Source organism: Danaus plexippus, chromosome 20, assembly GCF_018135715.1.
Source record: "Danaus plexippus chromosome 20, MEX_DaPlex, whole genome shotgun sequence".
Taxonomy (NCBI): domain Eukaryota; kingdom Metazoa; phylum Arthropoda; class Insecta; order Lepidoptera; family Nymphalidae; genus Danaus; species Danaus plexippus.
This window is the reverse complement of record NC_083550.1, coordinates 4,985,655-5,011,801: the sequence shown is the minus strand read 5'-3', so window position 1 is coordinate 5,011,801 and position 26,147 is coordinate 4,985,655. Positions and strand designations below refer to the sequence as shown.

Here is a 26,147-nt window from a genome sequence, read left to right as displayed (position 1 = left end):
CAAAAACTGGGAAAAATATTTTTAATATGAAGTAATAATACGCAAAATAATTGTATAGAATTTTTGTAATGAATAGCGTGTGCAGCGGTTTTAGTCCCAAATGACGATCTAAAATATGAACATAGGGTATACCTGTTTAATTCTAAAAAAACGAAAACCTTTAGGTGGAAAGCAAAATAATTTACTCGGTAAATATGTACTGTTACTTTTATTTAAGTACAATTGCTGCGATTTCTGCATTGTTTTACATTTTAAAGAGTTTGGTTTTGAATTCAAATTAAAAAGGATTTTATCAAGAATATTTTTTAATCTAAATTTTTCTTTTCATAAATATTAAAACACCGATTTGATATTTGTTGCATTTTATTCAGTACTTCAGTACACAATTCTATTAAAACCAAGTGCCTAAATAATAATTAAAGAGGGCATTGTGTATCTCTATAAAACATTCTATTATTTTATTGTGTGTGTAATATTATTGACTTTAAGCAGTGATTTCTATATCTTTATCGATACTTTCTTGCAGAAATATGTTGACTAAGCAAGTTTTGAATATATAATATCTCTGAAAATGGCCAAGCCCTTTTCATTCGCGTTAACTGCAAAATCTTGTTCCGAACAACGTTGCAACCAGTCAGCCAAATTTGGATACCTAAAAATTTTGGTACTATTACCGATTTCTCATTTATAAAAAATATTAATATTGAAACTTTTTAAATTAATAAAAAAAACTTACATTTCAACGTCAACTGGCAGCAAAACGTTCATGGAACTTATAGTCGCATAGCAGCATATGTCAGCTAAAGTTAGATTATCACCAGCCAGCCAGGTATGAGTAAGGAATTTATCAGCCAGTTCGTAGGATGAAGACAGTTGATCGAGAGATTTTTGATCAAAAGAATTTTGCCCACCAAACAGTATGGGCACCTACAATAAGAGCAAATAGTATTTTTTAACACAAACGGGTTTCACTTTTCAAATTTGGTTATAGTCATATGAGTATGAACTATGGAAGAGACATCATAGTATTTAATGAATTAAAAAAAAATGAGCTATTTTTTTATTTTTTATTTTTTTTATATTAGGCCAAACCTTTAAAAAAAACAACATTTAAATAAAAACGTGTAAATATTCCATCCATATAACTTTTGGATACCAAAAAAATTTTTATGCAAAGTTGTACACATGTTGCTTAGAAATTTTGGGAATAAATAAAATAAAATAAAATGTAATATTTAATGTTTGAAAGCAAAAAAATATTAACCAAATTAAATATTCGTTTGTAAAATTATTGATAGAGGCTAAAAAAAAATCGGGAACACTTACAACATTTTGGCGTAGAGCCGGAAATAATACACCACTGTCAAAATGCAATCTTTGATCAATGACTGCTCTTTGTTTTGGTTCAGTCGGGTTCAGACTGTCGTCATCACCATACGTAGATACTAAGTACGCCGTAATAGCGTGACTAAAAAACCATTCTACTCTTCTTATTAAGAAACAAACATCGCTCTATCAATATCTTATACTTAATGTTGAAAACAGCGTAAGTGCCGTCAGATATTTAAATCATTACATAAGTAAAATAAAAAATATAGATATTTTATATTACTCCTTAAACATTACCTGTCCCAAATAATGAAGTCACCATCTTTGATAGTTGGTATAGAATGCTGTGGATTCATCTAAAATGGATAGAACAGAGTTAAACTTTTCCAATTTTGAAATAAAATTTATATTTTTATTATGATAAATTTCATTTAAAATAAAATATAACAAAACGCGACATTTGTTAACAGTAGCGGATGTCACTTCAGTTATCGATACTAAGTTGTCGTACCTTAAAAACGTTGAATAAGTATTGAAACTATTTCAACTGACACGGATATAAGAGAACTTCATAATTTTCTGTAAATTACTTAAAACTTTTAAATGTCATAATGAGTCATGATAGATTAAGAAAAAAAATATTATTATTGAAAGAACAATGCATATATATATATATAATATATATACAAATATGTACGTATTTAAAATATTATTTTTATTTCATTAATATTCCATCGATTCTTTGTTTTGTGCATCAAACCAGGTAATAAAAAATATTATACAACGTAACATGAATTATGTTATGCAGATCGAAAAAGGAAAAGAAAAAGGTAATGATTTTTTGGTGAAGTAAAATTTTTACCAATTATATTTACCTCCAAAAAGCTATCGTAAGTATGTTCCCCTTTTAGAAGATTTATTTGAATGTATTCGATATCCGGTATGTTAAGTTTATTAATGACCATTTTGACTGCTCGGACAGGTGAACTGGCATCCATTCCGTATAAAGTTAGTACCATTTTGCTTAAGAAAATATAGAAGATGATTAAATGTCTATAATATATGGTATTCTTAACTGAATGTATACTTTAAATCGAAAATACTGGCTGTCGTCTATTTCGATCGAGTGCTTTCAGTGAAGTGTCACATAAACCTATTCCGAGGGCCTTTTATAAAGTCACAACACAAACATTATGATGGACATCGCATTAATAGAAATTTGATTACAAATGTTCAATGGTTATAATGCTCGAATAGTGTAATGTTACCGTTTCCTTTTTTTCACTAAAATCGAAAGTTTTGTTTAAATTTTGATTAAGTAATTTTATACATCATAAACATAAATTTTCAAAACAAAATAAACCGTATGTGAACAGCATTTAGTAGGGCATAATTTATTTTTAATTTTATTTTATGTGAATAAAAATGTATTGCAGTCTGTATCCATGTTTTCCTACATCGCCTTGCATACATTATCATCAATGCATATATCAGTTATTTCAACTGGACTACAACACTTTTTTATGAAATAATAATAGACTATTCCAAGGACAGTTAACATTAGACTGCAAAGGTAATTTATTTATCGCACTTATCAACAATTCTGTAATAGTTTAAGTAAATTGTTTTACATATATCTTTATGATAATTATATAGATTTTTCTTTGTATTGAGTATTTTTAAAATATATTATTTATACCTTATTAAAACATTTATATAACTGCTGTGATTTATATCAAATATTCAAGTAAAATCGATCAGGTTATAAAACAAGGATCAATATGATTCACTGAAAATTATATGTATTATATACTCACCTGTAATAAAATAGTATATTTTATATACAGAAGTCGAAAACAAAACGGAAATTGTGTCTGACTGATAATTCTATGTGATTTAGTGTCCTTCCATCGCTTGAAAGGTTTGAAATATAGATTAGCTTAAATGAAGCACCACATTTTAATTAAATAATTTGATCAATTTTCTTTGTATTTTCTAGAATTAAATGGAATGTTTTACTCATATATGTATGTAATAATGTCGTGGATGAAGGTGTATATATGTACATTTGTTATCTTAGTTATTCAAAATTTTAATCATTTTTAAATAACAGGCTACTTTTAAAATCATACAGCGAATGGTTTCTTTTTAATATAAGTATGTTGTAAAAAGTCAAACAGAACATTTTTACATTCTTAATTATTAGATGGATAGAGTTATATCGATAAAACGTGTAGTTCTTAAAAATAAGTCGTAAAATCGAGTGTTACATTCTACTGCTTTTGACTAACTCTATAGTGCAGACATTTATGAAAACATTGTTAAAAAAATTATGTTTAAAATTATAATTTTCCCTTTCATGTTATAAATATGTGTAGGAATGGTCACTAAAGATTGTTAAGTGATATAATTTTTATAAAAATTAAAATTTCATTCATATATAATATCTTTCGTTGTATTTCTATTTTATCATAATCATGAAAAATAGTTGCATGTTATGACAAATATATTTGTTTTGAACTAATTAATAAACTTTCAGAAGCTTTCAAAACAAATATTTTTCCCGTTTTCTGTCACATTTTTCACTGTATAGGTCGTAGTCTGACGTAATAGCCTATAGACTGTCGGTAAATAGACTATTCAACAAAAAAAAGTCGAACGAATATTTCCTGAGATAAGCTCACTCAACCAAACAATGAATCCAACAAACTTTATAAGTTAAATAAGGTTGCGGTTTGCTTTAATAAAAAAAATGTTTTACAAAGTAAATTTTTAAAAACTTGTATATTAAGCGTAGATTTATCACATATGTATATTAAGTTACTCAGACGATCATTTCCTATGAAACTGACCCTGAACCTTTGGTTTAAATGATTATTGTTTAATTATTTAATAATACAAAAGGTTCCTTAATTGATTCCTCAATTTGAAACTGAACAACATTTTAAGTATAATATATATATATATATATATTCGGTGAGTTTTAGAGCTTTCCTTTAATTGGTTTTATCAATTGCGATAATTTCTCCATTGTTCTCATAGAAGCGATCAATGATAAAATTTTGTGAGGTTTCCATATTAATAAAATAAATTAATTCCTTTATAGAGTAATGTTCCATATAAAGACAATTTTTACTTAATCAATTGGATTCACAATAAATTGCATTTCAGGTTACGGTCACTTTTAAAGAGACTTTTAATGAGCTTTAAGATACCGTTATTATTGTTTAAAAAAAATTTCATCTGTTTAAAATGATTTTGAGGTCAATATTTTTTACTCCAGTTTTTTCAATAAAATTATAAGTATGATCTCATAAAGATATGTTTAAAGGTTTAAAGCCTTATATGAATCGAAGGCGACCATTGATGACAAAACTTCAGATTGTTAGAAAATGTTCTAGGTTAAAAAAAAACGAGTAACCTTGCTTCTTCTTGTAAATAAACCGACCCAGATTCGCTTTATCTCACTCATGAAATGGCTCCAGGGAAGTCTAGATTTTAGATACAAGTTTTGGTCTTTTTCACCTGTTCCTTCGGGATATTTCGTTGGCCAGTATAGAGTGATATAAATTAACGAATATTTTGTGAACACATAACCGGCTATATCTTATAACATATGGTACAAAGCATTTGCAGAGCATTGTCTTTTAAGCGGATGACATAAACTTGATTTTTTTGGGAATAAAGATGTTTTCTATACACAACACCATGGAGGTAGTAAGTATCAGTAAGAATAATTATTTTTATTTACATATTATCTTTGAGATTATAAATACAATCATTGTGCAAATGTTGAATATAAATTAAATTAAGTACAGGATTTAGATAAGAATGTTCAAGTTTTTCTATCCTCAATTCTAGGCTGCGCTCACTAGTACATTCACCTAGACTGTTCAATTTATATGGTCGCGGTTACGTAATTAACCTAGTAACGTTTCGTATTCGGTTTTGTATGTTTTGATATATATAACATTAATACGTTACTTATGATATACATTCTGGACGATTTGCCAATTGACAATTATATTACAAATTTATATGTTAAGTACTAATTTACACATTTACACTAATTACTTTACTCAGTTTGTCATGACAAACTATGCATTGGTGTTGAAACGGATATGTTCGTGTAAAGGTTTTTATTCTCCTTAATAAAACTAATGTTTTTTTGTTATTTAGATTTATTATTATAGGTCTTCTTACGAAACCTTTTTCTAACGGATTTTTTTGTGATATACATACATTGTATTGCGAGGCCCCTCATACTAACAAAATATTTTATCGTCTGTTTTTGAAATCTCTTACTTTTTTGCTTTTTTTATTCTTGTAAAGAACACCAAAACACGGAAAAAATATACAGATAGTTAGTTACTTGTATAAAATATGCCTGAATAGTTATTATTTCCAATGTTTTTATTTTTATGATAAATTAGTAAAAATGTTTTATTAAAAATAAAATTTAAAATAATATAAAAACCGAAGGGGGTTTTATTTTGATCGTCTTTAAAACTATTTAAAGAGTTTATACAGAAAAGAAGGAAAAATTGTATATTTTGAAAATAGCGCTTTTTATTTAGTTATAGATCCAGAAATAAATAACAAAAAATATCTGAGAAATTTCATTAAACAATCTAAAATATTCACTGAGCTTCATATGTTCAAATAGGAATAGTATATTCTGACGCCAAACCGAAAACTAATAAAATATAAAAATGCAATCTCTGATCAATGTCTCCTGTTGTTTTTTCAGTTAAATTCAGGCAGGCAATGAGTACACAGTGACATGAGGCTTGTTGACAGGAACGCAATATCAGTTTGAAATGTTATTTTTATCTGAAATAAAAACATAATAATTAAATTTAATAAGATAAATGAAAAAAAAAATACCAGTAGTAGTGTTTAAGTAAGTATAACATTAAGATAAGGTTCTTTTAAGTTTAAGAGTAAAATATTAGTATACAAAGTCTTAGAATTAAAATTTGAATAAAAGAAAACTGAAATACATTTTTTTTATTGTAAGCATTTTAATTTTGACTAAAAAGTAATGATTTTTATATATGACGGCGTCTGTCAAGTTTGACAAAAAGAGTGCGTTGCGGACACTAATGGAACGGGCACCCGACATCATCGTTTCCCACTAACTCTCCCCCCTAAGATTTCTTTTACTATATAATACCTTGCACACACGTTACACGCTGCATAAACGCCATTCCGCCGTTCTGCCGATACCACCCTTCCTTTCAACGAAGTCTTAAGCCGAAGTCCGGATGCTTAGAGAATTTGCCTTGAGAATGGCATATAACGCCGGGCCCTTCAGCTCCAAATTTAACGGATAGGTTCCATCGGGCCACCCGCCCCTCCTGGTGACGCTCTCAAAGCCCTTATGGCTGACAGCTACAGTCAAATCGAAACCAAAAGATAATTTTTTTAATGGGACCCGACACTTACCGTATTATCTTCCTGCAACATGGTGACAAAGAAATATTGGCGACATTAACCACGACAATTATCGTCTACCTTATACTCTCTATTGCATGGCAAAAAAGTGAATATGGGATCTTCATCACTCTTGATGACCGTTTTTACTCTGTATTATGTCAATTATTCATTTGAGTAATGTATCATTAAAATTTCGGTTCATTAAAACAAATTATTTTTAAACTGAAGTACATCTGCACTTCACGTTTTTATCATGGCGTACACAAGCTGATCGTCTTCAGTTGCATTGTCCAGTACAACACAACTGTTCTCACTGGTATGAGCTTGTGAATTGTCGCGCCACTTCAAACAGATCTCTAAAACATTCTGCTATAGCATCCTAGTTTTATTCCCTTCACGGATTTAAAGTAATGTGTAACTCAGTTTATGTCCGCGGCATCTCTTGGAATTTATTACATATTTGTTACATTCCGGATTAAATAGTTAGTCGTGTCCATACTGTTAGAGACTTACTTGAAAAAAATTTTTTACGTGAATGTAGCACAACAAATACTAGCTTAATTATAATAGAGAATAAGTGGATTACAGAATAAGGTGCTATGTGTTAACTATAAAGAATTATATACTAACATAGTAAGTGTCAATTACCTAATTTTGAACAACTGATTCAGTTAGCAGGCCTAGAATACCTCATTTATCTAGATAAGGCAGCAGGCTTTTAACAAATATAAACTTTTGCAGAATCTAATAAAATAAGATTATCCAATATTCTGGGTACACACTGTGAATATTTGAAAATGGTGTTTGGGACGAATGCTCCACTTGTGCATCAAAGATCCATCAGAAAGGCTTTCAGAGACATAAGGGGAATGGAAGCTCTGATCTAGATAAACAACGTGTTTATTCTTAAAACAGGGCTAAGGATTTTCAATGAGTAACTTGGATTCATTTTAAGTGACGGAAAAGTAAGGCCTAGGCCAATTAATTTTTTTTTATATATATCATAGTCGACAAAAGAGTAGACGGTCTAGAGTAGAGTTGCCATTGCGGATGAGCTTAAAGTTTTTTACGATCTAGTCCACGAGCAAATGATGGGCAACTAAGGCACATAAAGGGTCTAGCTAATTGTTTCATCGTTCAGCATCTGTTTTCTCTACAGCAATGATACCGTCACACTATCTAACAAATTTAAAGTCGTAGTGGACAACATAACTAACACAAAACGGTATATTATAATATTATCAACCATCTCACTGCAGCACCATTACAACAATTTTTTTTAAGAACTACAAACATAACTGCATACAGATTCAAGTGCAATAGGGCTATTATGACCACCCTTCTTAATAAAGAAAAAGAGAAAGATCATCGTATTAAATTCCAACTTAAAAAACTACGAGCTTGAAAACTTATCAATTGTAAGATCTTTTCAACATTTTCAGATTGAACTGGACTGGGACTGATGTCAATGTAGTAAAGATATCTCATTATAATAAAATCTACTTCCATGTTTATCAATAGGGGGTAGGTATACTTAGTGAACAACTATTTTAGAGTTTATCACAAAAACGGAGAAAAGATTCAGAATTCCAATTATTTAAAATTTAAGATTCACTTAAGATTGTTAACAGATGCAATAATATAATCAAGAATTTATAAGAAGATTCATAAGAATCTGCAACTCATAAGAATCCGGTCACAAATTCACACATTAACAAAAAGAAACTATATGAAAGGTATTCCAAATATACCGAATAGAAATGGTCCTAGAACCTCTTCACACGGATTATTGCTGATGAAGACAGTGAATTTGTCTCACATTATAAAGGACATTGTGATTGAATTACATGCAAGCAGGAGGTATCAGCAGAAATAATGGCCAAGTTGAAAGGTTATGAGAATTATAAAGAATGGTTGAACAATAATCAAACATATTCAAAAAAACGCTAAGGGCAAGGTTGTTTGGAACACTTCAATTAGCTATAAAGGACACTGCTTCAAAAAGCTACTGAACAGTCACCGTTTGAATTGTTAACTGACATGAGAGAGGGTGTGTACTTCCAGAGTAATTTAAACTAAGATTTAAAAATAATGGAGAACTTAATCCAAAATCACATTTGGAAGCCGTTCCAGAAAGAATGACTTAGAAAAATAAAAAAAATAAGACAAGAGATAAGGGAGAGATCATGTTAAAAAATTCGACCTAGGAGGATTTCAGCTTTGAGTATAGTTTCTTATAAGTAGTTTCTAAATCATTTAAAGCTTTAATAAAAAATCGTTATATTTATAATAAATTGGAATGTAAAATCTTAATAATAAATGTAATTTAAATAGACAGGAACGAATTAATGTAAGAATATATAACTAAGATGTCACGGAGGAATGTAATTTTAAGCTAATTTCTAATATTTCATCAATTTTATTAAAAAAAAATTATAAAATGTCGTATTAAGTACTATGAATATTTAGAAATGGATGTAGAATATTACATATTGTGAAATAATAATAGACCCCAGTCGAAGGACATTCGACTTAAGACATTCAAGTTCTAATAATTGTGGGTATTGAAAGCAATTTATAATATTTTTTTTCAAGCCTATTTAAATAAGTACATGAACAGTCATTCACATATTATAAAACAATTAGGATAATACTTCTATGAAGAAATAAAAATGTGTTTGAATGTGTGTGTATTTACGAATTCACGATTTACGGAACGTGAAAAAATTATTATGAAGAGAACACTCAAGTAGCATACACTGCTAGCTGTTTTCTAAACTGGATGAAAAAAAGGAAAAATCACTATCTGTAATGTTTTTACAGTTGATATTGCCAGCACTAAAATAACGATAAATCCTGTTAACACCTTGTCTGCTTCACAGTATAAGTATTACCTATAACGTCTACCGTACTGCTATCTCAATTATAAACAAGCAGTTTTATTATTGTTGATCCTATTTTTGGAAAGTAAAAGTAATTCTTATTACTGCCCGTTGGACTCTTTCAGCTAATCAAACGTAATTTAAGGTGTGACTTTTCTTCTTCTTCAGCAGTAGCCATTTTTTAATACAAAACAAGAACTATCTAACAAAAATATGGAATGCTATTGAAATATTTATTTAGATCAATTTACATAAATCTATACTTTTTTTATTATTGCTATGGTATCTTTCGTACTAAATTTGTGGAATATTTTGTTGATGTCGACGTAAGTCAATACTTATAAATAAAATAGAAGTGCCTGTTTGTAATTTCTAATAATCAGATTTCCAATTAACGTTTATGAAAGTATATACGTTGGCTAAATAAAATAATGCTATTTTTAAGATTTATGTCTGTCTGTTTTTATGGTTCTGAATCAGCTGAACAATTGTGACAGAAAATTTACTCAGAGGTACGTAGTTTTATAAGAAGTAACTGGACAGTGGAGGTGAGCGTTTAACGCGCGTTAGTTAGGGGCCCCTTAAACCTACACCTGGGTCGCAAGTCCCAGGCACTGTTGAAGCTCCACTCCCTGCAACGCAATGGACCCGGCACCCGCACGGTGAATCCATTGAATGCTAAGAGGTTTCGTCTCGTCTCTTATACTTTGTAGAAACCTTCATAAAGAGAAAATTTTTAATTCAATTTAATGTTTGTTTCACTATTAGGTACTCCGTCAATTAAAGGTGAATATTTTTTTTTATTGAAAGGGCGTCGCCCTCAGGTAACCAAATTATTAGCCAAGGAATCGAATAAAACCTCAAAATGAGGATAACGCGTGCTTCAAAGGGAATTCAATATCCGAGTATTAAATATTATTTTACGCTTTTGAGAGGTTCTCTATAATAAAAAAAGTCTATTTTATATATCCAATATTCCTTTACAAATTAAAAGCATATTCTTCAATACGGATTTTTACATTAAGCTTCTTATGTAGTATGCAACGTACGAAGTATGCATAAACTTTCGTTTGAAGGAAATTGCAATTCTATAGGTAAGATAGACGTGTATTTTTAAGACTAATACAACCAGTAAGTCTTTAACTGCTTATTTAGGTTTTTCTTACGTCTTAAATACGTAAGGAATTATAGAAACAATCATAATATTGCTTACTGTAACAGTGATATCAGTAATTTGATAGTAAATATCATTAGCATGTTTACTTATATATGCTTTTGTTTATTTAAAATACAAGTACTTTATTCATGGCACATACCCCTAAGCAACACGCGACAGTGTAAAAAAAGTATTTCAAATAAAACCATCTACATAAAACATATAAGAGTTTTCTTGCCTTTTTAAGCCAAACATTCTGAACGATTTCAATTAAACCTTAAACCTTACAGCTATAGTGCAAACTTTTCGAAACATAATACACAAAAATTTTAAAAGAAGGTAGCAACTGCAGTTTGCATCGTTCTCAAATTGAAAAATAAAGTCATTAAAACTAGCCAAAACATTTATTAAATTTGCTAAAACTAAAACCTTTCTGCTCTTTACGACGCGAATTAAAAAATTCCACTTCATTATTTAGGAACACGTATTATGATTCAGCTTTTGGTTATTATATGGGTAAAATATTATAATAATAACGTTGTGAATAGTTAAGGGAAGCTGTAATATTGTGTGTTAAGGTTATTATTCGTAATCGTGTAAAGATTTTTTACTTTATATATTAATAACATTAAATAAAAAAATACATTTTAAATAAGTTAAAATAAATACTTTTCCATTTCACTATAACGTCAATTATTTTCGCTCATTCTTTGAGTTAGACAACAAAGGTACCCAACCAAATACGTCACATGTATAAAATACCTGTTTCTAGACGAATGTCAAAAATATTGTGAAGCAAATCGGGTTTGTCAACGACAAATAAGTTTATGGTCGAATTTGTCAACTTCATTTCTTATTCGGAGTAAGTGCTGAAGTTTCTACAGTCTCAGAATTTCAAGTAATAAATAATTAGCTCTTTTAAGGGCAAGATTATAAACTGTAGTTTTTGTATTTTTGCAACCAAATTTTTTGTATGACATTAAAATATTTTTTGTTCTAACACCACTATTTTCCAGCAGCCGGTAGCTATAACAACATAATAAATATACAAAAATTTATTGTCTGCGATTCAATAATTAAAATTTATTTTAACAGTTCATGTTATATTCAGTCTGTTTTATATCCACTGATGTATAAATCTCGATTAAGTTTCCGGTGTCCGATATATTTACATTCTGAAAACGCGACGGTCATTAATTTACGGTTCGTTTCGTTTGAACTGATGTAATTTGCATACAAATTGTTACTGCCATATTACTTTACATGGTGCTGAATAGACAAATGTATACATTTTATTACTCCATCTATAAATTTCTTATTTCTCAAAAAAAAATCCTTACGATTTGTTTGGTTTTTTGTACTGTTTTATTATTTATTACTGTGTTGTCTTTTGTTTTATTTATAACGTTAAATTTCTTCGTATATATTTTTCAATAAACTGTAAATTGAAACCTTTGGGAAAACTGTTTCAAACTTGTTTGCTTTTGTTGATTACTTTGTATGTAACCTGAATACTTGGATAATGTTAGAGTTCTGTTTTCTTTAATTTTTTTATATAGGGAAGTTTTATACTTCTCTTTATTCATGAAATTATGTACATATATTTATTTTAAGATATTTTGACTTTTTAAGTACCAGCACCTGGTTTTAATGCAATATTAAATCAATGACATCACTGTAATCTTCATTGCGACTTTTGCCCTAGATAACAAAGTTTATAGGTGGTAGAGACTAGCTGTGGTCAAATCATTACAGCTGAAATACGGATTATCTCAACCGGGGAAGTAGCACCCTCTCATAGAAGATTGGCGTGAATTAGTCTTCAAAGGCTGCGCTTTCCCTGCCTTTTCCCTTTTCCCATCCCTTCCTCTCCCTCTTTTACAATCAAGGTTGGCAATGCATACATCAATGATTCCATCAAGTAGGCCGTCTGCTTGTTTACCACCTTTGATATTAAAAAAAAATACTACCTGAGGGATATTAGTTTCTTCTGTGCTTTCTATGGTTGATATAACATGGAATGTTTTATGGAATTGTACTTCTACATAACGTAACTTTTACATTTTTATTTTTGTATCTTACAGGGTCCTTCATGGGTTTTCGGTGACCTCGATTATTGCATTTAACGTTTCTTTCCTGCATATTTAAATGCCTATTATAGTATCAATAATTTCTGAAGTTTTGTCAATAACCAAGAATATATATCTATTACTTCCAATTTATAATTTCGGTGAGCAATTAAAGCTAAATATAATTTTGGTCGTGTCACATCAGCGTTATTTTAATTATTAACAAAGTATACTAGTAAAAGTAAGTAAGTTATAAAAATTAATTAAGACACAAAAGTAAAATAATGTCCAAAATATAGTTTAAATCTCTTAACTTATGCTTCTTTGTACATTACAGCCACATAGTTAGAAAAATCAATACAGCAAGTGCTGGTTTCAACAAACGACTATCTCTGCTCCTAGCCTGTGTTTTTCTGTCAGCTACCAAGAAAATACGAATGACGTTTAGATGGTTTTTAAGAGTTCAAATATCTAAAGTAGTGATTAAATAGACTCAGACAAGTTAAGAACTAAATGCCTTGGTGTAAATTGTTCTTTATTCAAGAGTTTCAATTGAACTTTTTAAAAATACCTTCTCTTAAATGTTAAAACGGTAATGTTCACCAGCGGAATATAATTTCATTTACTTTTATTTACACAATTATTTAACACAAAAAAAAAATATTAAACGTTAATTACTAAGCAAGGCATAATTTTTTCACTCATAATTAATTTTATTAGTATCCCAGTTTACAAGATTTATAAAAACATATAACTAGGTCAACTAGGTGGCTAGCAACAAAACAACTGTTATTAATAGAAATAAAAAATAAATTTGAAAAATAAACACGAAAAAAAAAAGGAATAGAATTACAAAAAATAGGCTTTCTATGTCCAAAATTTTAATTGATATACGATATGGTTGATACACTACAGATTTAACATTAAAGTACAATCACGTAGATTGGATGTACTAAATAAGTACCTACAAAGGTATATATTGACTGTAGTGTAAATTGATACCTGTTTCTAAACTTCAACAACTCCAATACGTTACTAACAACGCCGTAAACTAAAGACTCCGATTAATAACTTTCTAACTCTGCTCTATTCCATACTTAAACTTTATACTTAAATGCATGTTATGTTTCATTTAAAACGTCACAATAATAAACCAAGTAATTAAAATACAAATCTAAATTAAACACGATCGAAATATCTAAATTTAGCTTAGTTTTTCAACAAAAAGCAACTACCCACAAATTTTTGTTTGTTGAAACGAATTATTCTTTTGTTACGATTACAAGTACACATATAAAATGTGATTAAGAACTAATGTCATCTCACCCGCCCTGTGGTTAGTTGAGCGTACCATAAATATTTTTTCTTAAATATTTATGTTCAAGTTATGAAATGAATTAATGTTTAAAAAAGAAAATTTTGTGCTTATATATTTAGTCTTATAATATTTATAGTTCATTTAATTGCAGTGACATTTAGATTTATTTTGCAATCGGTAAGCATGGGAGTTTTATAATGCCATGATAGTGTTGTAAAGGTACGAAAAAAGGGTATATTGTGTCAATTTAGTTCACACAATTTTTATTATTGTCTAAACAACGGTAAAATTTAAAAAATAATTAAGAAATTATTAAAAATATGAATTCAACTTGGATAGAAAATTTAACTTACTATATAAAAAGGAAAATTATTTTCAATACAATATTGTTTACACGAAATTATACCTTAATATAATATTGAATAGGCATTCAATATTATAATAAATAATATTATAATTTAATATTGAATTATATATCAATATTATAATTTAATATTGAAAAGGCAACTGAGAACATTCAGTTCCATGGCAACCGTTAATATCGGAATCAGTGTATATATAACCGCTTTTTACGGAATATTGGCATCGGAAAGCAATAAATATTACCTTTAATCTGATAGTCCAACCATTGCAACGAAATCCTACGTTATATAGTATTCTGTGTTACAGCAAAAGTCACGAGGTGTAAAGAGATCGTATATTGTTTTTTATATCATGCTAAATTATTGTCATTACCACTTTCTGTAATCGTTTGTCATGTTTATTATCATGGAAATATTACGCTGAAATAAGGTTGGCTATAATTATCTGCATTTAATCCGAACCAGACTGATTATAAACAACTTATCAATGTAATACATTTATATAAGGAATATTAACTATAAGGTAGAAGTGTCTATATGCGAAATTATTTCTCATGATTGGGTTTTAAAAAGGTGTTTTTTTTTTAGATGTAAGACTTTCGCGAGTATTCATTTAAATGAACTTATATATTTTGGATAATACTACGCGTATTTTATTATTTTAAAAAACTACATACTCCCGACGTTTCGGTTACTTTTCAGCAACCGTGATCACGGGCAGACGAGATGTGAATGTCTGTCAGTTGGTCCTGCTATTTATCATTTACCGCAAACGACTTCTTAATTTTTTGGCGTACCGCTCTGGATGCCGGCAGAATTCGCTTACGGTGTCTTGAGGTCCTGCGGTGTGTCACGGACATGGGATTTTATATTTTTTGTATCCTAATAATTGAAGTAAAAATAGGAGGATAGTGTGTCTTTCTTAACTAACCGCAAAACTTCTTTAAAAAAACGGAGGTACAAGAAAAATTAAATATAATTATATTGTAAGCTATTTTCATTTTGGAAAAATATTGGTTTTAAATTTGATGCATACTGAATTTAAATAGGCAAATCATGAGATTGTTGTTCAAAAACATAGTTTTTCGCCAATCTTTTTTTGGACAGGATTTGGAAAAATTAAAATACTTTTATCCTAAATTTTTTTTAACATAATCTTTTTAGTAACTAATAAAATAAGCGAAAATTTTGTCCCATGAAAATAATTTATGAAGCAGAATCGAAATAAAAATAATCAGATATATAGGGTTTTCCATTAAGGGCGCTTGATCGTGCAGAACTTCCATCGTAGCGTGTGCTGTGTGGCACGTAGCGCCGTCCTGTTGAAACCACATGTTGTCCAGATCCATATTCTCGATTTCAGGCCAAAAGAAGTTGGTTATCATCGACCGGTATCGCTCACCATTGACGGTGACGGCCACACCATTATGGTTTTCGAAAAAATACGGACCAATCACGCCTCCGGCCCAAAATCCGCACCAAACAGTCACTTTCTGCGGGTGCATTGCCACTTGGTGAACCTCGTGTGGATTGGTCTCGTCCCAAATACGGCAATTTTGCTTGTTGACATAGCCATTCATCCAAAAATGCGCCTCGTCGCTGAAGATGATTTTTTTGCCAAAATCGGCGTAAACTTCCAACTGCTCTAATGCCCAGTCAGCGAACACACGGCGCTGTCTATGGTCATTAACCTTGAGCTCTTGGGTCAGCTGGATCTTGTACGGGTGCAGGCTCAAGTCACAACGCAAAATTCGCCAAGTTGTCGTCTGCGAAAGGCCGAGTTCCTGTGCGCGACGCGGAATTGACTGCCGCGGGTTTTCGAGGACACTGTCGCGCACAGCGGCGATATTCTCGGCAGATCTCGCGTTACGTTGACGCACGGGAACCGGCTGATTGTTAACTGACCCGGTTGACTCGAATTTGTCCACCAATCGACGGATAGTCGACTCGGCAGGACGATCATCGCGACCGTAAAACGGGCGAAGTGCGCGGAACGTTGCTCGAACTGAAGACCCATTTTCATAAAACAATTTTATGATTTGCACGTGCTGCTCGACACTGTAACCTGCCATGGTGGTTTGGGAGGACGGAATGAATATAACACACTGCATTTGACAGCTGTCACTCAAACAACATGGCCGCAATCAGCTGTCAAAGTTCAAGCGTCCCTATTGGAAAACCCCTTATATGTAATTTAATATTATAACAATAAGGATAAAACTTTTGCTATTTTTGTTGTTAATGTTAATAAAAGCCGTGAATGCTGTTGTTAACGTACAGTGTAATAGTAAAATTTCATGTTTGTTGAAATAAGTATTCCTATAACTGTTTTTATACGGAATATTGGCATCGACAAGCTATAAATATAACCTTTAATCTGATACAGTATCGCGTTAAAGCAAAGTCACGGAGTGTTAAGCGGTCATTTACTTTTATTATATCATGAAATTTTTTATTAATTTTTATAAATTAAGAACGCGTTTTAACAATAGCCTATGTGCACAATGACGCTAACTTCAGCAAAATGATATTAATTCTGTTTATTTCAATAGTTCTCACATTAAGACTATTATTAAAGCAATTAGTACTATTTTATTCATCTCAAACATTTTCATGTTCAGCAATAAAGTCTACAGCAAAATACATACATAAATACAGTTACATAAACGAGTTTTAAGTTAGTCGCCGTTAAATTAAATTCCAGATTATATTTCTTCAGCTTTCATTTAGTTAAAATAGGTGTATTAGTTAAACATTTTAGGTATTGTTGTCTTTAGAATTAAATACTCAAATGGGTTCTAAATACGATTTGTATTAATTTAGTTAAAACCAGCTTTGGACTTATTCCATATGGCTAAGATCCAAAAGACAACGAATTATGTTTAAACACTATGTTGTTAATAAAACGGGCTCAACAACATATTTTATTTTAAAAAGTTTTTCCTAAATTGCGTAAACTATTTTTAAGTTCATGAATAGTGTATTTTTCATGTGAAAAATCTAATCGAAAGAGGTTAATAGAAATAAATAAATAAATTAGCAGTCTTTGAAGTAGCTTAAATATTTTTCGAGGGAACGACATCTAGAGGCCTTGTGTGGAGTTAAGAGACTTTTAAATATAGTAGATTCGAGGCCTTTGAAGGTAAATGATGTGTTCATAGAGGGCAAGTGCATGTATTTTTAGTGAGCTTTATCTTAACTGACGGTATACGAGTTTAATATCTTTATAATGGATGTATAACTGTAATTTTTATTATTAAATAAAAATCTTATATGTCCCAAAAAAAAATATGCAATGGTTTTCTTAAATTAAAAAAATATTTAACTATGATAGTATAGACAAGCCTTAAAACCAATACTCAACGCTTAGAAGTGAACTATAAGAACAACATGCGTTTTGTAATTTATATCATATTTCAGAAAATTTCAGAAATTAGAAAAAAGCTACTTTTCCTGTGCTTTTTAATCAAATACAATTTATTTTTTTATATGAACAAAATAATAATTCAACAGTCAAAATAATTATGAACATATGTTAAGAAGATACATATAAAAAGTAGAAAAAAAAAACATCTATTTTCTGCATTAAGAGCACGATTTTTAGGGATGATTTCACAAATGTAGCTTTAAGTTATTCCCTTCGAAATAGCAGAAGTAGTGTTTAATCATTTTTGTGCTCCAAATATTCGTAACAAAAATAATATAAATTCCATATATAAGTATCAAAAGTATAAATAATGATCACGTTAGCTAGACGTAAAATAATATATCTTGGTGATGAGAGGAAAAAAATAGTAATAATATGTTACACATGCGACTTTCTGAAGAGTTTAGTTTATGCAACGCAAGTAGTGGTAGAAAAAATCTAAAAATTATGGACAAAACGATAGAATATTTAATGACAAAATGAAAGAAAATATTAATTGCGAAATTTTAATGTGATTTTATTCTCTTTTACACAGGCTTTGTTAGTTTATTTTTCATTTATAACATATTTTTTATAGATCGTTATAGATTTTTATTTTTATAAATGTCATATATACCAAATATATAAAGTATTTATATTAGTAATTGTTGAGACAAAGTATTGATAAAAGGAAATTTTTAATGGCTTATATCAATAACAATTATATTAAGACATTTCGTCGTTTGTGTTTAAGGGTGACAAGTTATTTAACGAAAAATGTTTAGATGATTAAGCGAGTTTTGACTTTACAAGTTCATCTAGCATAGTCAAACCAGGTAGATTAGCTTTCTTCACAAAATCCAGCTGCGAACAACGTTTTGTCCAAGCAGACAACTTGGGATACCTAAAAAACAAGTAAATAAATTATTATGATTTAATAAGTAGTGCGTGGAGTCCCCCGAGCCGAAGAAGTTAAACTTCGTAATATGGAAATGAAAAAAAAAATATTTGTGTATAAAATCAAATTCAAAAAATATATGAATATTATAAATTAATTCATACAGAACGACAACTACGTATTTCAGCAAAATTCACGACGCTAACACTGTTTATTTCGCGGCATAGCACGAATACAATACGCATGAGCTCGATTTACGGACTCACTCTTTTTCTCTTTCCTACTTTCTACATTCCTATGTCTTCTTTCTCTCTCAATCAGCGTAAACGTTTAACGCAATCTTGTTGGAAGTTGCATAAGAAATTTTACTTCAATAATAAATTAATCGAAGATTTTTTTTTGTTTTATACATAAGACCTAGAAATTTAATAAGTATTAAAATAAAATAATAATTATGTACTTACACTTGAGCATTAACGGGCAAAGCAATATTCAAAGTGCTAACAGTTGCGTAGCAGCATATGTCAGCCAAAGTTAAATTGTCACCGGCTAACCATGTAGAATTCAGGATCATTTCTGTCAATTCGTAAACGTTTGAAATTTTCTCCAGAGTCTCCGGCTTAAAAGATGTCCTCTCGTTATAAAAAATCGGTTTCTGTGAACGTTTTTTAAAATATTAAATGAAAATTCAATAGAAGCTTGCAGTAAAAACTACTCAACATAAGTTAGACCTTTTCTGATCTTGGTATAATGCTTTTTTCATTTATTTACTAGTAAATAATGTTTCTTATGATTTATTTCACCTAATTACAGTATATACATATATCTATATTAATGTTGTTGTAATACGTGACGTAGGTTTTTGTCAACCAAAAAAATTATAAATACCCCAAATATTTTAAAGTAGCACAAACCATATTCATAGATTTATCAAAAATATCTTAACATAAAAATTGTTATGACACAGTTTTTATTTTAGCACTTACAATCGCTTCAATTAAAGCCGGGAACAGCATGCCGCTGTCAAAATGCAGTCTCTGATCAACGGTTGCTCGTTGCTTTAGTTCTGTTGGATACAAAGACTTTTCCTTTCCATACTTGGATACTAAGTAGGCCGTGATAGCATGACTGAAATAAATATCTGTTATCGATATTTTCTATACATAAACATAAATAAATTAATAAATAAATAAAATACTGTTTATTCAAAATTCAAATGCACTATTCTAGTTTTTTTAATGAGGCAATGTACTTTATTGTATTTTTTAATGAGGCAATGTATTCTAATCACATATAGACATGAACATGACAACTTTACGTCAAAGCCGTGGCAATTTTTTTTTCAGCCACAATCATAAATATTAAAAAGATTTCCCAGTTTTTAAAAAAACATTATCTAAGCTTCTTTCGCGAGTATGGTGTTAAATAATTATACACGTTCCGTGTTTGTTTCTGTTCTATATAACACATTTATTCAATCATCTAGTTATCCCATAAAATATAATTAGTTCATGAAAATACGTCATCACTAATTAACACTAAACATAAATTAATAAAACATTATAAATTGAATATCGAAGTTATTTAACATAAAATTTTCTTTTTAGGCTTCTATTACAATGTTATGATTATTATGTGTAACTACTGTTGCTTATGAATGAAAAATGATATCACCTGTCCCAAATAATAAAATCGTCGTCTTTTAATGTAGGTACTGTGTGGTGTGGATTCATCTAAAAAATATATATTAATTAATAAATATAAAGAGGAAATGAAAACTTCAATATAGCTATGAAACAAAATTTTTCGTTTTTTTAGTTAATTTTTTGGTTGTTAAAATATTTTTGTACATTCATTATATTTGAGTAATAAACTCAAATATATTAAGTATTGTATTAATATTTAAAATCTTGCTTCGATAAATCAAATAAACTACCTCTTATTTACACCGTAAATACCTTCAAAAATTGTTCGTTTTTATGTTCCTGTTTCATCAGATCGACTTGGATGAACTCAACATCTGGTATGTTCAGTTTCTCAATAACCATCAGCACAGCCCGAACTGGCGGGCTCCCTTCTATACCGTACAGCGTCAGCACCATTTTTCTGAAAAAAAAATATTAATTTTCGTCTCGACGAATATATCAGACTGTTGAAAATGGAAAAATAAACATTACTTGTTTTGAATTTAATCTTTAATGAGACTTATCACTGTTCCGACTATTTTTGTTCGATAGATAGTGTTTGTCATATAATGCTCCATATATATTTGTGTTGAAATGACATTAAGTGATAATAGAAGTATGGAAGTATCTTCGTAGTTCGTGTTGAATGATTATTTGAATTATTTTATAGTCTCTTGTAAATTAAACTCAAAAATACTAAATATTTATGACTGTGCTAAATTACACATTCATCCGCAATTCTCTTAAAAACGGCCATAAACTTTCTGCTTCTTTAATATACCAATTTATATATATATATATATATATATATATATATATATATATATATATATATATATATATGTGTATATTTTGGTATAATTAATTGGTTTTTATCAATATATATATGGATAAAATCAAAACAACAACCAAATTATCGAAATAAGATAACCCTTAACCTAATTACAATTATTTAATATATCGACAAGAAAAATTATGTTATGTGTTTTTGCTTTGATTTTAAAATCAACAAACTAACTTTTTAAATCATTTTATAATGTTTAAAATTCCAAATCCAAAATTCAAATGTTTGAAAGATTTATAAATAACCGTTTTATATTCAAATTTTTCATGGTTCTTTGTAAAATCGTATAAGTAGATGGGTGCAAATGCCTTTTAAATTGTCACTTTTGAAATGAGACACAGGTTTAAAACAACTTCTTTAAAACACTATCATTCTTAAATAAAAAACAAATTTAAAGTAATATTTATCTAGTTAATTTTTATATTGAAGCACAGATTGTTTATTTAGAAACACGACAGTTTGATTTCTAAAAATTATCCTAAATAAGACTGAAGAGTTTTTTCATATATATTACCTTAACTTAGCAACTATACTAGAAATATGTATATATTTATATTACCTTAATTTAGAAACTAAACTAGAAAATTTAAAATGATAAATAAAATTTAAATCATTATCCTAAAACCCGAGTGTAAAATGGGTGAGATAAAATTGTTAAAAAATAATAATGATTGTAGATAAATAAAACGATAAAATATGTAAAGGTAAATAAATTATCAACAGAACATTGTGTCTCCAATTGTTATTACTCTTTTATCTTTGGTCATGCTTATTAAGTCCAGTGCTAAATTAATTTTTATTTCTTTCAATTGTTAGCCCTTTTCACAATGTTTTTTCTAGTTATCGCTAGTGAGATGTAGAAACTTGTATTTTTTTTTTCCAGCAGATCATACTCTTTTTAATGTCTATTTTAAGTGTTATTTGAAAAATATGAACGTGCGATATTTGTCATTTGTTTTTTTAGAGCTGAATAAATCTTTCGTATGCTGACAGAAATGTCTTTCTACAAAATAATGATTTTAACTAATCACTATAAAATGTTGGTTAGTTACAAAAATTGTGTAAGTAACACGCGAACATATGATTAAATTATAATTAGTATGTACAAATAAAAAGTTTCTGATAAATTAAAACCAAGTTAGGTTGAAGGCTAACCAGTACCCAATCACTATATAGAACACACATGGTCGTACGAATGTTTTGATCAACCTGGTTTTTTAATTAGTCGAATACATGATATAACAAGTTTTTAGGTTATGTGAATTTTGTAAACGGCAGTTTTTTAGTAGATTTGATTGTTGCTTTCGTATCCATCCGTCAAAGGTTTGAACAAACCGTATCACTGACCGTTTATGAAACTATTGATATAAGAAAAATTAAGATTTTTACATGTATTACGTTATATTTAATTTTATCACCCTTATTATTATAGACACTAGGATTGTACGCTGTACAAGTGACACTTGGATATAAAACAGTTAAGGTATATGAAAGATAAATCTTGATGAATAAGAAACGTAAAAGAATTTATTTGTTATCTATAATAAAATAATCCATATAAAATATTTATTTTAAAGGTGTTATAAAGATAACCATTCTACAGTTATATGTATGTGTTTTAATACTTTAATGGAATGACTGCAAAACAATTTCTCATAATGTTTAAAAAAATAGTTTGTATATTTTTTTATCTGTGGTGTTTTATCATTGTTATCGTTTGAAAGATAATTAATTTTTGTTACTAAAAAAAATTACGAAACAATGATATGAAGGATTATCGCGTGTAATCATTTAAATGTAACTAAGTTTTTCCGATAATAACTACTCTATTTTTATTATTTTATTCTTATATATTCCCAAAACACTCGTCTGGCCGTGATCACGGTTGTTGAAAAGTAATTGAAATTTCGCAAAAATGTTAAAATAAAATAATAAAAATCACATAGTTAACTGAATAAATTAGTTTCATTTAAAAGATGCAAAATAATCAATTAAAACGTACCTCTACGTTAACGTGATCCTAGCTCCAATACGTCCGACCGAATGCAAGTGAAGATCTGTTTGTGTCTGCAATATTATACAGATAGTTTATTTTTAACAAGATAACACGATGACTTATAACATATGTACCTAATGATAACTGGCTAATGTCATTTGGATTTTAAAATAATCGACGCTTAGTTGGAAATAACATAATGAATGTTTATTTGTAATTTTTTATCATTTAAAAAGTGAGAAAAAAAAACAAAGACGGATAACATTTCTAAAATATAACATCCTACGTTACTACTTGTAATATGAGATATGGGCAAGTGAAAGTCCTGTCAAAACCAGTTGAGTCCTTTTATAGATATAGCGACACAGATAGACTAACAAAAAAATCTCTTATATACTGCATAGCGAATATTTTGGGCTTAAAAATTATCACTCAAATATTATATAAAAATATATCATTGTTGCCTTTATAAAATTTTTATATATTAGTAGAGTACAAGTAAGTCTCCGTCGTTTTTTATCAAAAATTAAATATTTGTTATAGAAGAACGGTAATATAAATTTATTTAAAATATTTCCCATCACTTGCAACCACTTTCTCCCATCTCTCAGGCAGCATTCAAATCCCACGTCTGAAGAACTCCTTGTCTTTTGACGCTATCCACGAATCATCCCAATTTTTGGTATCCCCATAAGATGTGAACCGCTGCGCCGACAGAGCATGTGCCATGGACTGGAACAGGTGATATTCGGACGGTGCAATGCTTGGTAAATATGGCGAGTGGGATTACACTTCCCAATCAAGTGTTTCCAAATACTTTTTCAGGGGAGCCGCAACATGTAGACGAGCATTGTCATGCAGGAGAATATTTTTTTCGTGTCTAGAATTGTATTGAGGGCATTTTTCCTTCAGAGCTCGGCTCAATCTCATCAATTGTGTTCGAAAAAGAGCTCCAGTAATTGTTTCGCTTGGATTAAGCAACTAATAATACACTACACCTAGCTGATCCTACCAAATACACAGCATAAGTTATTTTCCGTGAATTTTCGATTTTGGTGTTGATGTTGAACCGTGGCCAGGTATTCGCGATGATTTTCTTCTTTTTGGATTGTCGTAATATATCCACTTCTCATCATCATTTACGATACGATGTAAAAAAATCTTTTTTATGTCTAGCTATCAATATTTCACTTAAGCATAATCGGCGTTCAATATCTCTCGACTTTAATTCGTACCGAACCCAATTTCCTTGTTTATGAATGATTCCTAATTATTTTAAACGATGTGAGACTGCTTGCTGAGTAACTTCCAATGTTAGAGCAAGATCTTTTTGTGTTTAATATGAATTTTCCTCCAATAATTCCTCCAAATCTGCATCCTTGTAAATTTTTGGCCTTTCACTGCGATCTTTGTCTTCTACCTCGAAATCACTGTTTTTAAACTTTTGAAACTACTCACGACAAGTTCTCTCACTCAAAGGACCCTCACTATATGCTTTTACGAGTAATCAATGCGCCTCAGTAGCAGATTTCTTGAAATTAAAGAAGTAAACTAATATTTAAATGAAACTAGTGTTATTCGGATTTACTACGCGGATTTTATTATTTAAAAACTACATACATAACTACACCGTGATCACGGTTGCTGCAAAGTAACCGAAACGTCGGGATTATGTAGTTTTTAAATAATAAAATCCGCGTAGTAAATCCGAATAACACTAGTTTCATTTAAATGAATACTCGCGAAAATCTTAGATCTCATTATGTAAACTAATATTTCCCACAAATGACGCTTACTTGGCTCAAATTTTGACATTTTCAACTAATAATTCTTTTTATTTTACCAATATGAAATCAATGATATTAATAGGTTATGTTGTTCTTGAATATCCAAACTATCTTTTAAGCCGGTTATCATCTGCGAGAGCTAACGGACACTCCGTGCCGCGCCCTTGACATTAAAACGGCGGGAACTTATCTGTACTCCTTGATTCTTTTGTGCGCTATAAATATATAAAATATTTTTAAAAATCTAAATCTCTTTTCTGAGAATTTTAAAATTGATTAAAAAAATGTATATTATACATATTTAAAAAATAGGCAGTATGAGCAAACAGAAGCGCCGTCTATTAAGTAGTCTTATTTATAACATTAGATAAACCCTTGAAATTATAGTAATATACTCAGTTACATTTATAGTTTACTGGTGTCATATTATGTATAAATATCATATTACCAAAAAGATTATATAACATTAATGTTACCCACGTATGAAAATCATCAAACCATCATAAATCTTTAATCAATATAATAATCTTAATAATTATATCTGAGACTTTTTCGAATACTCATTTAAATAAAACTGATACTTTCGCATGTACTGTGAGAAATATTGGATCTCGTCTGACCGTGATCACGGTTGCTGCAAATTAACCGAAAGGTCGGGAGTATGTAGTTAAAATAATAAAAGACGCGATGGTACATCCGAAAATATTAGTTTTATTTATAATGATCTTAATTATAATTAATTACTGTTAAAATACTGTTCTAATATATATATATATGTATATATATTACAGAGTAATGTGTAAATTTATTTTATTTTTATTCTACCATTGTATGTGTTTATTTTACGGCCTGAATATTTTTAGTAATGTTGGGTGTGCTGACTCGCTGAGTTATTTGTGTTTTTTTTTAGTGATATAATATAATACAATATAATATAATACAAATGTTTTAGTAGATCTAAAGCGGCGATTTGCGA

The 26,147-nt window shown here is 29.4% G+C and overlaps 2 protein-coding genes across 2 annotated transcripts; both read right to left on the bottom strand.

Annotated features, from left to right (window-relative positions):
* Positions 1 to 345: 345 nt before the first annotated feature.
* Positions 346 to 2,490, bottom strand: LOC116774044 (glutathione S-transferase 1-like). Its single transcript, XM_032666661.2, has 5 exons — positions 2,205 to 2,490; positions 1,627 to 1,685; positions 1,327 to 1,468; positions 737 to 927; positions 346 to 652 (listed from the first exon to the last, which is right to left on the bottom strand). Exons 1-5 carry the CDS (start codon positions 2,346 to 2,348, stop codon positions 538 to 540), a joined length of 651 nt encoding a protein of 216 aa, XP_032522552.1. The 5' UTR covers positions 2,349 to 2,490; the 3' UTR covers positions 346 to 537.
* Positions 2,491 to 18,474: 15,984 nt separating this feature from the next.
* On the bottom strand, positions 18,475 to 23,541 carry LOC116774043 (glutathione S-transferase 1-like). The gene is made up of 6 exons (XM_032666659.2): positions 23,391 to 23,541; positions 20,818 to 20,965; positions 20,534 to 20,592; positions 19,846 to 19,987; positions 19,324 to 19,514; positions 18,475 to 18,865 (listed from the first exon to the last, which is right to left on the bottom strand). The coding sequence occupies exons 2-6, from the start codon at positions 20,959 to 20,961 to the stop codon at positions 18,751 to 18,753; spliced, it is 651 nt and encodes a 216-aa protein (XP_032522550.2). The 5' UTR covers positions 20,962 to 20,965; positions 23,391 to 23,541; the 3' UTR covers positions 18,475 to 18,750.
* Positions 23,542 to 26,147: the final 2,606 nt, after the last annotated feature.

Excerpts from the sequence above, each read along its gene's own strand:
- LOC116774044 (XM_032666661.2), bottom strand. The coding sequence starts at position 2,348 with ATGGTACTAACTTTATACGGAATGGATGCCAGTTCACCTGTCCGAGCA. Across the intron at positions 1,469-1,626 it reads GACTTCATTATTTGGGACAG|TCACGCTATTACGGCGTACT; the intron begins GTAATGTTTAAG and ends ATGGTTTTTTAG. Across the intron at positions 928-1,326 it reads CGGCTCTACGCCAAAATGTT|GTGCCCATACTGTTTGGTGG; the intron begins GTAAGTGTTCCC and ends CTCTTATTGTAG.
- LOC116774043 (XM_032666659.2), bottom strand. The coding sequence starts at position 20,961 with ATGGTGCTGACGCTGTACGGTATAGAAGGGAGCCCGCCAGTTCGGGCT. Across the intron at positions 19,515-19,845 it reads CGGCTTTAATTGAAGCGATT|AAACCGATTTTTTATAACGA; the intron begins GTAAGTGCTAAA and ends AAACGTTCACAG. Across the intron at positions 18,866-19,323 it reads TTGCCCGTTAATGCTCAAGT|GTATCCCAAGTTGTCTGCTT; the intron begins GTAAGTACATAA and ends CTTGTTTTTTAG.